The sequence below is a fragment of the Anneissia japonica genome, unplaced genomic scaffold (genome assembly GCF_011630105.1).
Source record: "Anneissia japonica isolate Jap-2015-1 unplaced genomic scaffold, ASM1163010v1 scaffold3040_len1308831_cov196, whole genome shotgun sequence".
Taxonomy (NCBI): domain Eukaryota; kingdom Metazoa; phylum Echinodermata; class Crinoidea; order Comatulida; family Comatulidae; genus Anneissia; species Anneissia japonica.
In genome coordinates this window covers 8,804-22,246 of record NW_022718257.1, presented here as the reverse complement: position 1 = coordinate 22,246, position 13,443 = coordinate 8,804, and the positions used below count along the sequence as shown (strand labels likewise).

The window sequence follows — 13,443 nt, the reverse complement described above, 5'->3', positions numbered from 1 at the left end:
TGCTTGCACTGCACAATGCCGGATAAAAAGATTTTCCATATCATTTGTTTCCCAATCCAGCAGATTATTCAATGTGCTCAATGAGGGATTTCGTTCGGGAGGATAAAAATTTATTGATGCATGTGTAGAATCTTGAAAATTGTTCTAAAGGACAACTAGAATAACTCTAATTAAACTCTGATTTACTAGTTTGAAACTTATTACAATCTGATAAACATGCCTTATTAGTCAAATTATTTAATTAAAATTTGTGGGTGTTTAAAATTTGTTTTAGTTTAACAATTTTAGTATATAAATGTTATATTAGACCTGTGATTATATATGCTACACTCGTTTGGCACCCAGGGCTTACTTGTGCTCAGTCAACACAAATTGAACACATACAAGAACGTGATGTGTAGGTGCATTTTAAAAAAATCATTCAATACTTATGCAGAAGCTCATAATACACTTAGACTAGAGAGACTGGCTGACTGCTGGGTCACCCTGTGCACTAACTTTGCCAAGATTGCTGTGAATTCTGAGAGGTTCTATCACTGGTTTATCCTAAACATTATAAATTCCATGGCATGAGCCTCCATAAATACTAAGTGACACAAGGGGTACAAGGTGCAGAATGTGAGGTATAGTAGCAGATCACTGCCTTACATAACAGTCCTCCTAAATAATATCTAGTGTTTCCCCTCTGCGGTCACCACTCTGTAATAAAACAGCTTCAGTTCCCGAATTTGTAATTTAATGTTGTACGAATTCTGAATATGCCTGGATATAAAATTGACGTATACATATATAGTAATAATTGATGGTAATTGTGTTACTGTTTGGAAAAATGTTCTGAAGTACATCTACCTCAGAGATGGAAGGATTATACTGAGTACCAAAGTAGAAGACACATACAGTAGTTTGCTACTGATTCTTCTGTCTTTACTGTTATAATCACCCACATCATCAAACAAAAAAATTCCACCAGAAATCGAATTTTTCTACAGAACACTGGTGACAGGTTTTTGAATATTGCCTGTCCAAAACAAAGATATCTACTGTACAATTTTCTTTATTATATTCCAATACACAGACAACAACTGTGTGCATGCTTTGAGAAAACCAGCCACAACGGATCAAAATTGTCTATAGAACAGATGATAGGTTTTTTAATACTGCCCATTCAAAACGCATGATTTTCTTTATCCAATTCTAATATGCAGACGACAACTCTGTGCAGCTCTCTCTGAAAGTATACCGGATCCTAGACATATATCATACATGACTTACGTTAAAGCTAGAAGAGATTTCAGGATTTTAATTTTTGTACCTTGAAAAAAAAAAAAGACTACCTCAACAAGTTCACTACGCCTAGGCTACAAATTTACATGTGTCTGTGTGTGTACTGACTGTAGCTATTAGATAACGAAAAGCTATAACAACGAACAGCGAAACATTGCAAAAAGGCTTTGAACGGTAATAATTTGGTCTGAAGTTTCAGCAAGAATCGCTGTGGTATTTAATGAAACGGATAGAAAAACGACCGGGGCACAGCCCTTGGGATACCTTGCCTGGTTTAACACCTTGTACATAATATCATGGGCAAGTTCAGATTCAAAATTGTCAACGCGACTAAGTCATGCCCAGCGTATCCTTGTAGGCTGAACCACTAAAGCCAAAGCACTTCTGACACTCCCAAAAGACTAGATTATCTTGAAGTATCAGAATTATAACAATTTGCATCCAATTATATAGAATCTTCCTAATATACAATTAGCTTATATGTCATCCATTTGCAATTATTTTCTTGTTAGAAACTAACAGTGTTTATCCCACACTGACAAAAATAACGCTTTAATCCCAAATCTTGCATTGACAATGCAAAAACATTTGGCTGGCATTATTGCGAAAATTAAAAAATATTTGTCCTTTTTTCCTGTCCCTTACATATTCTGTCGTAAAGATTGCACAATACTGTATATCAAGAAAGGATTTACAAGAGGAAAGATTTACAATCCCCATGAATGTCAATGTATTCATAAACTCTTTAAAAATAATAATATGTTTCAGAGATAAAATGGAAGTTCCAAGTTGGGAATAACTATATCTTGAGTCAATATCAATAAACCTTAAATTGTATAATTGAAAAAAATACTGTAATGACTAATATATCAAATCAACTTTAATAGTATTCATTAGAATATCTCAATGATAAATAGGTATTATTCTGCACCATTAGATAAAATATTCAACAAAAAAATTAATGGGCAATTCAGGGCAATATTTTAAAATTATATAAATGAAAATGTATAGATCAATAACTTAACAGACAAGTTTATTATAGCAATAAACAGACTAAATTAAAATAAGAAATTGTTTTAAATCACTTGCTATTCTGCACCAGTAGTTATACATCAAAAAACAATATTTTTACCATACATCTAAATGTTTGTCATGTTACCTGCCTATGTGCCCAGACAACACTTCCAAGTAGCTTCCATGTGTTACCTCTTCTGTCTAATCTTACTAACCGCAGAAATTGCAAGAATCGAAGGCCTCTTAATGCATCAGCACGAAATTCCCAACCATTACTCCCAACGATAAATATCAAAAATGTTGATGTCACAACTACAATATCTGTTATTTTAAGAAAAAAAATAAAACAAAAGATAAACATATAATTTACATGATCACCTTAATAATACAAAAGGTAAAGGTAGGAGAATAACTGATAACTTGTAGCGTCAACGTGATGAATTGCGTAAGGCTTGGTCGGTGACTACCTAGCAGCCAGAATGAAGCAATGGGTTCTTTAAAGTGTACACGAGTCAGATGCGTACAATGGACCTCCATTTTAAGTCCTCATCCAAGAAGACTTGGTTCTAGTAACCAAACATTGGGAGAGGAGAGGTGTTAAGGCTGTCGTTAGCGGTGCTCCTGCCTTACCGCTCACCCACTCAACTCGCCCTACATTGAACAAAAAGACCAATATAAAAAAGTTCCTGCTTGTCAAGTTTTGACCATAGAAAATTATAAATTCAAAAAACAACAGTAACAACAATAAATGAAACTTTTAAAAAAGAATTAAAAAATATGGATTAAATAATAAAATCATAATGAAATAAATATTTAATATAAATATCAAAGTCATGTCATATCATTAACTACAACATTAAAACCTATATTTAATGGCAAAGTTGCTACACCAGTGAATATTCTGTGACTGCCATATCGTTTACTGTGTTTTGACCATAGAAAAAAAAAAACATTAACAAAAATAAATAAAACTTAATAATACACAAATAAAATATTAATCATCAAAATTTTAAAAATATGGATTAAATAATAAAACCATAATGAAATAAATATTTAATAAAAATATTAATGTCATGTCAGCAGAATTATTACACCAGTGAAGTGTTCTTCCATATTTCTGTGACTGCCATATCGTAAAAAAATAATATAAATTCAAAGCTTAAAGATTTCTTTTATTGATCATTCGAAATGAAATATTTGATGCATTACATTTGTACATTAAAATGCACAATACGTTAAAAATCAATCAATCAATCACACGTTCCATCATAATGCCATCTCCAATCTAAATGTTGGCAGTCCATATGTCAACATTACTCACAGATCTAAAATACTGTCTGTTAACACCAGCAATAAATCATACTTTTATATTGACATTTGAAAATTGAAAAAAAAAAAGAAAAGTTGATAAACAATTACAGACATATGTTTAAAAAATGGATGATCCAAAAAAATATTTCTTATTCCTACATTAATTTTACTTAATAATATATAATAATAATAATAATAATAATAAATATGCCGGTTCATCAACAAAAATCGAAAGGCTTTGGTACACTACAGCCTATAGACTTTTTGTAATGGAAAACGGATTATATTTATTATCTGTAAAACAATATATCAATTTTTCTATCATGTTATAAGCCTGAAGTGTTTGGCTACAAAATTCACAAAAAATTAGCGAGAGGAAGATAATTATATGGATAAAATCCAAAATTGAAATTTTGTCAATTTTCAACATACTGTAAACTCATCATACTCATTATGACCTAAATTAATTTTAATTTCATTCATGACCTGAACTTTCATCATAAGATTTTAGGTGCAGTTTATAACACCAGCAATCAATTTACGATAAAAATTGTAGACCCTAAATTGTTGATCGGAATCTACACTCCCTAGTTACAGCTCAGATATATTCAAGTCTATAAACACAACACTATATAGTTCATCATGCTATATTTTGTAAGATATTAAACACCATGATGTAGGTAAATCAAAACTGTGTGTTTCAATAACAAATTATGTTGATGACTTGGCTTTATACGGTAATAAACCAATAACCAGCATCTTGTATCGCGACTTTGACGTGACAAGCTCCAACAAGGCACCAAATACAGCATGCATGAGAAAATTTATTAAGCTTGAATTTTAAGATGCAGAGATAATTTAATCTAATGCATTTCCTTGATTTTTCATGTATCAATATACTGGTAATGTTTCCAGTCACTTTTTGCATGTTTTTTTTTGTTGAGTGTGCAATAAATATATCAAAATAGTGGTAGCGCCAGCGGGGAACGGGGGACGGGGGACACCACCCCCATCTGTAAGACTGGGATCCCCCATTGTCAGATGCCAGAGTGAGGTTGTCAGACCAAAAATAATAATTTGCCTATTCAAATAACATTTTTTTATTGCTAATCCCTAATAATAATAGTCTGAAAGCATAATATGGATCATACTAAAGCCATTAGGGATATTTATATAGTCAGCCCCTTCGTTCGAACCCTGCTGTCAGACCTCTTGTTTGGCAAATTTCTGGTGCATTTATTGAATTTATTTGGGAAGAAAAGTGGAACATTGCAGAAAAATATATGAAAGCTTTGGTATGAAGATACACCTCCACTGGTGTGTATTTTGCAAAACCTTGAGATAAAAATGTGTCCCAGTGGGAGTATCTGAATGGTAATCAGAAGGTCTTGGGTTCAAATCCTGATGGGGACACACATTTTTCTCAAATATTTATTATCAGAAAAATATATTAAAGGCAAATGAAAACAAAAGTTTATCAATAAACTTACCCAGACAAAACATGCAAAATTAATGTAACAGTAAAGGTAACAGACATTTTGAATTTAAAACTTTTCGTAATTCTGCGGCGGACATTTCATAACCAATACTTTGCAATTGAGATTCAGATACTGTAACATAATCATTCTTACCTAATATACACAGTGGTTGTCTTATAAAGCGAATTCTTCCGTAGGTTCCTTGAAAACGACTCCTACAACCAGCTGACCAAACCCGTAACACACATTCAATACCTAAAATCGCCAATAACAGCAATTCCTACAAACAATAAAAATATTAAAACAAGAAAATATTATTTTCACCTTTTGGAAGATGCAAAAATAAAACTGTTATTAACCTTTTCAGATCCTTAAAGATATCTTGCCCTGATGAAAAATTCCCCAAAAAGTATGAAACTTATTTTTGAAATGAACTTGATCATTCTGAAGTAACATAAAATTATCAACTTGATAGGAAATTAGTGCATTTAAAAAATGTTTACCCATAGTTTTAAAGCAAAAGGTGAAAGAAACACTAGAAGTATTTTTATTATTGACCAGTATAAAAATCAGGATACATATTCTTAAAATTCAATAAATTCTTTGCTCAAGTTAATAATTTGTATGTTACTGAAAAATGAGCAAGTTCATTTTGAAATAACTTCATAATTTTTGTCATTCTTAGGGGACAATACATCTTTAAATATGCTAGTAGTAATTAATTTTAAAGATTTTTGTAGTGAAATCTATGTAAATCAGCAAAAAATACATGGTTTCAATTTATTCCTCTTTCAGAAGTTTATAAACTACTTGCTTCTAAGTAACCAGTTAAATTTTATAATTGATTTTTTAAAGAGTAGTTTTTTTTAAATTTACAGTACAGTACAGTATATTTTAATGTTTATTATTAAAAATATAAATCAGATTTCAGTTCAGCATGCAGCCCCCAAGATTTGCAATTTATTTTGATTACATGTTATTCTATCAAGAACATGGACTGTAGGAAAACAAAGTTAGTTTTGGGTAATATATAAGTCACACATGAAATACTATTAAATTCAAATACACGATGACATGATGCTCTCTCTTTATGAGGCTTAGGAAATGGAGTTAACACGTTGGGTGCCAGCAACGAGTGTACTCATCCCACCGGGTGTTGCTGAGGGCGCCAGGAACGACTATACTCATCAAAATCGGGGTAACATTCTAGTGTTTATTACTTCTTTGTTATATATATTGTAAAATCACAGACGTAACAGCTGGTACTTCGGTTAACTGCACCTAAACAATAACGTACAAATACCGGATGTATGTTTGTTGTGTTGTGGATGCCCTCTGAACATAATATACCAACTCATGCGAAAAGCGGACGAGAAAAATCGCACTTGGCAGAGACAATAAAAAATGCTGTCCCGGCGCTGGCGACGAGTTTACTCGTCCCATAATATTTTCCCACCAATTTAATAGACACACCATTTTGAAGATATATAACTAGATAGAATTTTTTAAAAGTATGTTTGTACATGCATACTTGTTTTAAAACAGGTCTTGCAGTCAACGTGACTGAAAAAAAAAATACTGAATTTAAACACACAGCTTGGTATTGCAATGCAAGCACCTTCACCACCAAGCAAAGGTTCTGCTCATACTAACCCTTTTTTTGGATGTTTGAATTAATTTTGCATTAGCCAACAGTTTACACAGAAAAACAGCACAAGATCCAGCCATGTAGAAAATCAAAGGGCTGAATTTCTGAAGTCAATGATTCGTTTTCAGTAAATTTATTATTAATGATCTGAGCAGGAATTTGTTTCTTGTCCTTCAGGAGAAAAGGATTATGCATAATTATGGCTGAAATTTATGATCCATAGGTTTACTTAATATATATACAAGAATATTTATAAGAAAAGAAACACACTATATTGGTTTGCATCTATCTGCCTCAAAAATAAGAGAAATGCATAAAATTGGCAATCAGCTGCTGTAAGTTTTATAAAGCTACCATAATACTGGGATCAAATAAATTACAGTCAATTTTAGTATAAACACAGTTGGAATTAATATCTATTCATTTTTCATTTATATAGTGTTTACTATGCCTTTCTTGGTGCTATTTTTTCTACCCTGGTCATTGGATACAACAGCACAATCAGTGAAAAATTTCCCTGGGGGAGAATATCCAGTTATGCATGTAATTTAGAAATTCAAATTTTTTTCCAAATCATTTACTTTCTACCAGTAATCTCGGCCTAATTGCAAAGATTATTTTTATGGTGTAATTGCCTTGTCTGTAGCTATTAGGATTTCAGCATTTTATCCTTGTTTGTAATTTCATATGCAATTCTAGTTGTTCTAGTTGACATTGTTTTCGTCAGCTGTTTCGTAGTTTAATTTGCTTCATACTTGCATAACACAATAGAGTCTTATGATTGGAATCAGGTGGCGGTATGAAGGGGCGGTATGAAGGAACATTTTTCCTTAGGCAGAGGCAAACAAAATCCTTTAAAAAAAAATAATAATATGGCTAAAATAGTTAAAACTTCCAGAAGGATGCTCACTGGATCCCACAATAGAAAACACCCTAACTCTCCTAACTCAATCATAGGATTTTGAGTTTTATCCTTGGGATGTCCTGCCCAGTGGGCTTATGGGCGAATGTTACATAACATTTAATATTACATTTTATGGGTGAATATTAACATAACATTTTGATCATACCAGACTCCTTCAAAAAAATTTTGAAAGAAAATTATGTTGCAAGTCAAAAGTCAAAATGTGTACACACTATATAATAGCCTAAAAGCATTTTATTAGAACGTGAACAGTTACATTCATAATCTTGAAATTATTCTGTCTTAATACAGTGAAGTACAGTCATCCATCAATTAGCCCACCTAATTTATAAGACATCGCTGGCTCTATATTTACACCATTAATTGATTGTTTTAATCATGATAAAGAGATTCTGTCTGCTGTGGCAATCAGTGTGGAAGATCCTTCCATAATAAATTCCAACCCCACAATGTATATAACAACTCTATTAGATCATTCAAAAAGAGAGCTCCTGGGGACAACTTCAGGATAAAAAAGACAGCCCCCATGGGTGTCCCCTAAATAGGGGTTGGCTATCGGTTAAAAGATACTGTAAACTCCCATTCGGTGTCCCAAAGGAGGGAGGAGGCATTACTGTATTATATTTAACTTGATAAATATTTGTATTTAAACATTTTTATTTTGATAATTAAAAAGGAAACCAATAAGTAATTTCTTGCAAGGTATTTAAAACAAAAATGAAAAAAAAAACTTAAAAAATAATAAATTATATTAAAAAATAAATAAATAAGTAAAATAATTCAAATATGATATGAGGCTTCACCTGGTGTTGTACTACACTAAATTCGTTACATTTATAATTATTTGATTTATTACAAGTTATATATAGACTGTTTAAAAAAAAACCAAAAATCAGATTAGGCACAACTATAGTAATATTATTAATAATAATTAGTTGACTTATAAAACGCAAATAAACATCTAACAGATTAATTAATCTCTAAGCGATTATCCAAGTAAACTCAAAAAGTATTGATAATTTCATTTCTTTACTGACTGTGTCATAGTGAGTCTTCATAATGTGTTACACTATACTAAATTCATCCTACAGTACGTTTATTTATGATTTATGAGTGAAATGGCAAATTATCGTTTCTTTAGTCTCTGCAGTGTTTGTGGTGATTTAAGTGTGTCCGCTGGGATGCAATTCCTGTGTTCTTTCTAATATGTATACAGAAATATTGAACAACCTCATGGGCATTGATACTCTGCACACAGGAATAATGGCTTAAGGCATAAAGTAATAAAAGTCAGAAATGTGCAAAAGCTCTGATGTACAGAGTATTGGACATGTCTTAATAATCATAAATTTCAGGATTTACATGTAGCAAAAAACAATTAAATCAGCAAAACATAAGTTGAAAGCTTATTTGATAATTCTTTTCATCTTTAGGAATGCAATAATAGTATCAAATTGATAGTTTATTTGATTTAGTTGGGGAAGGGAGATGAGAGAATTGATCACAAATCACAGAAAAAAAGGGGAAAATATAGCAAAATAATAATAATAATAATGTAATTTAGCCAAAAAAAAAACAAAAAAAAAACATGAGAAGCTGATGATCCAATGGCGACAAATTAGTTGTGTTAACAGCTATCTTGATTTATATTATATGCCACTATTTACTTCCAGCCGCACACTCATTGTGTGATTGTGTACGGTTATTTGAATCTGTTCAACCATGAAGCCTCTGTGGTCTAATAAATATGACGCTAGCCTAGACAGTGAGATGTCGCAGGTTTGAATCCCGTCGGAGGAATTTTATTACACAATGCATTTAATAATAGGACAACATTCGTTGAGAGATTTGCTACACGATGTATTATTATGTCCTTTATTCAAACACTGTATTTACTTTTCTTTGATAACAGTGTTAACGGCTATCTTGATTTTTATATACATATAAATGCATATCATTTATAATGCAAAAAAGTCAAAATGTATGTGTGCCTGTCACAAAAATAAAATACTGAAAGGGAATCCTATTACAATAATAATGAACAAACCCTTAGAATATGTGAAACAATTCACCTATCTTGTCCATATTATTACGGATGATTTAAAAGATAATGATGATATAATACAACATACAGTAGATCCTTGTGTGTGAGGAGAAATATTTTGAGTAGATGTTTTAGGTAATGCTCAAAAGCAAGTAAAGTGTACTCATTTTAGGAGCTTTTGTATCAACATTGTTCAAACCTACGATCTAACTTTAATTTAAAGACAATGGAATCTCTTAATGTCTGCTACAATAACTGTCTCAGAATGTTTCTAGGAAACCTAAGTTTTGCAAAGCCAGCAATTTTTTTTTGTTAATGCTGGCTTATCAACATTTGGTTAATTCATGAGGAAGTCAGTATTTAGTTTTATCACCAGAATTGACAAGTCGACAAATATACTAGTTAAGGAAATTAAAGATAATGTTTTAAGACAGTCTAAGTTGTGGCATACCTGGTATAATATGTTTTACTGTTGAGTTGTGATACATTTTTGCACTTAACTGATTGATGCCTAGACATATATGATAGCTGTACAAGGGTTTCTTTTAAGTAGTTTTTAAAGCCATTTAGTGGTTGTAGGATGTTGAATTTTTGTTCCTTTTTTCATCCTTTTTCATTATATTATTTACTCTAATATGGACAATCTTGTTACAGAGCCAAACCAAGGCAATATATGTTTTTATATATATATATATATATATATAAATTTGAATATTAAAAATAATATCAACAGTATAACACAGATAACAATAATACTAAACATTAAAATAATAATTATCTGATTAAAAGTTAATATTAATTCAGAATCTTTATAATTCAGAATTTTATAATGATACGATAATTCTATAAAATTATTACTACATAGCCACTTTGGCGGCCATCCTACGTGTGTTATTGTGATGAAACAGAGTACATCTATTTATTAGTGTTTTTAATGAATTATTCATCTATATGAACAAAAACATTTAATTAAATAGATAACGCTAGACCGTATCCTTTAATCCTGTAAACCCAATATACTGGACTACAGCTTATTTTCCTGTGCCCCGTAAAAGCCTAATATATCTGTCTAGTGGGATTTAAAGGTTATCGTATGATTTTAATCCTCTGTTCGAGGGTGATTTAACTGGCCAATCAGCTAAGAACGGAGAGTATGCAGTCAGTAATGATTTCAATTACTGTACAAGATTGTCCATAAAATATGTACTTGTGTACTTGTACTGTTTGTGATTTACATAGGGCTTTAACTTCATGATAAGATTTATCTGTAGTCCATTATTTTGAGTTTTTTTTTTCACATGACTAAAAACCTTTCCACTTCTTAAGCCTTTTAATATTTATAAAGCATTGCTTTATTTCATATATTTAAGAGGGCCCCAAATATCAGTTGATCTACTAAGATTAACTAGAAGGGTCACACTCTATAGTGTGACCCTTCCAAATATTACAACAAAAAATGCAAATAAGCTTACATTATTTTAATAAGGGCTCGAAGGATTAATAAACAAAAACCAATGGTCTTTATGTCTATTTTAACAAAGGTTAGTCAAGAATAAACCAGTACATTATTTTTTCTATTTCATGAAAAAAAGTTAAATTACACATTCAAAACAAGAATGTAATTTAAAATACTAAATATTGTTTTACTTTGGAATATGGTACTGTATTTGTCTAAAACTTATGGAAACTAGAGCAGTCACACTATTGAGTCCATATCTCCACACTGTGCCTGAATACCAACAATAAGCAGGCTATGTGTAATGGGCGAAACTGCAGCATACCCTCAAGAAAATAAAGGAATTGCCCGTAGTATTCATGTACATTAATTTCTAGAGTGCTGCCTGAATACGAGGGGCGATTCCATTACTTTTTTTTATGCTCAACAGTAAATAAATTACTTTCGTGGCCATGAACTTTAACCTTTTCTTTCAAAAATTGAATGGTGTCTTTCTTCGATTATTATGTACCACTCCACTAAATTTTATGATGATTCATTCATTGGTTTTTGTGTCAACAGACAGACAGCAGTGAATACAACCCTTAGCGGAGGTAAAGAGGTGATAAAATGATTAGAGCTTTATCATCGCACATTTTAAAAATTGCAAGCACCCATGAACCTAATATTTTGATTAGTTTTATTAAATTCTGCTGCAATTAATGAAGCTATGACCCCAACTTAATTTTAAAGCATTTTGTTCCATTATGTATTTGTTAAGTTTGATAGCCTAGCGCTATCTATCAATGTACATGAAGATCTCGAGCATACCAGCGAGTGGCTTAAGGGCAGCCTCAATATTCAGGGTACTTCACTGAACACTGAAAGTTGCATGGCATAAATGTATTTGATAAGTTCAGTAAATAACACGAGTAGCATGCTATACAGATACCTATGGGGCTTTCAATTTTCATCATATTTTTTAGTGCGACAGTATAACTGTCAGAGTGACAGAATGATGAACTTCAAATTCTCCCTCTAATTAAAGACCCCCTCCAATTAAAGACCACTTTTCTGTGGTCCCAAATTAACAAATGTCTTTATCTTTATTATTCTAATTAGAGACCAAGGAGGGAGACCTGTAGTTAGATTAATAAAATTCTTCAATAAAATATGGTTCAATACAAATAAATACATCAGGCACGATTAAAAATTGGGATAGAATAAAAACAAAAAATTCAACCATTGTCATGACAAGTGGTGGCACTAGTGTGGGGAACCAATTTCCCCCGTGAACAGGCCTGGCCTGTCCGATGGCACGACAAGATCTGTCGGACCAAAATAATAACTTTCCTATCCAAATAACATTAAGATTGGTAATCCCTTATATTATGGTCATGCTTATGTACGTTAACAGGGACTTTATTCCGGGGCCCTGACCAAGGCTCTAGTCGGCCCCTTGGTTTAAAACCATTGTTGGCAAATTTTTGAAGACAGCACTGATAACAATATTACGAGCAGTGGACTGATTCGTTATTCAATTTCATAATTGACAATGCTTTCAGACTGTTAAAAACTACTATTCTAAGTTGCCATGAAAAACAGTGGCATATCGAGAAGTCTTGAAATAGGGTGCTGATGGAGAAGGGGGCCTCAATGATCAGTTGAGGGGTGCTAATTTGCAAAATAAGGTGATTTTAGGTGATTTTTAACTACTTGACCATGATTTTTTGGAGGCCAAGCGAGTAATTTTTGGAGGGGCATGAGCATCCCCCCACCGCGCACCCCCTGAATACGCCACTGATGAAATAATGAATAAATTGCAAATGCTAACTCACCATTGCATAAACCAGCTGATTACACAGTTCCCTCATGGTCCCTATGGTTGCCAATATACTAAGCAGAAGGCACAAGAAAATTAATAGAAATCTGGAAAGATAAACAGAAACACTTGTCATTAGAAGTTGCATATCGCAAAACATACTTATTCATTAAGATTTTTCTGGTGTGAAAACTCATTTACAATGACCAATAAGTTATCAGCTTCCTCTGTGAATCTGATAAAAATTTTAATATAAAATAAGGTTTGTCATAATAATAAATTTCTATATTTAGAGACTAGGAAATATAAAATAATGTTTAAATGCATCTGTAAATCAGCAACAAAAATATTCTCTAACTTAATAATGTTTTTTTTTTCAATTAACAGAGTAACAACTTAAGGTAATGAATATTTGTGCAACATTTACAATAAACAATTCATATTTTAATTTAAACCCACGAAGTCCCAAGTCTCCACCGTTT

The 13,443-nt window shown here is 31.9% G+C and overlaps 1 protein-coding gene across 2 annotated transcripts in view; it reads right to left on the bottom strand.

The window, feature by feature from the left end:
- LOC117110479 (potassium voltage-gated channel subfamily KQT member 4-like) overlaps positions 1-13,122 on the bottom strand; it is a 41,786-nt gene extending 28,664 nt beyond the window's left edge. For both annotated transcript variants that reach the window (XM_033253197.1, XM_033253198.1), the window contains exons 1-3: positions 12,978-13,122; positions 5,241-5,367; positions 2,444-2,619 (exon numbers count right to left, since the gene is read on the bottom strand). In XM_033253197.1, coding sequence (XP_033109088.1) covers positions 2,444-2,619; positions 5,241-5,367; positions 12,978-13,121 — 447 coding nt within the window. In that variant the 5' untranslated portion in view covers position 13,122. The remainder of the gene's footprint in view (positions 1-2,443; positions 2,620-5,240; positions 5,368-12,977) is intronic.
- Between the last annotated feature and the right edge of the window lie 321 nt (positions 13,123-13,443).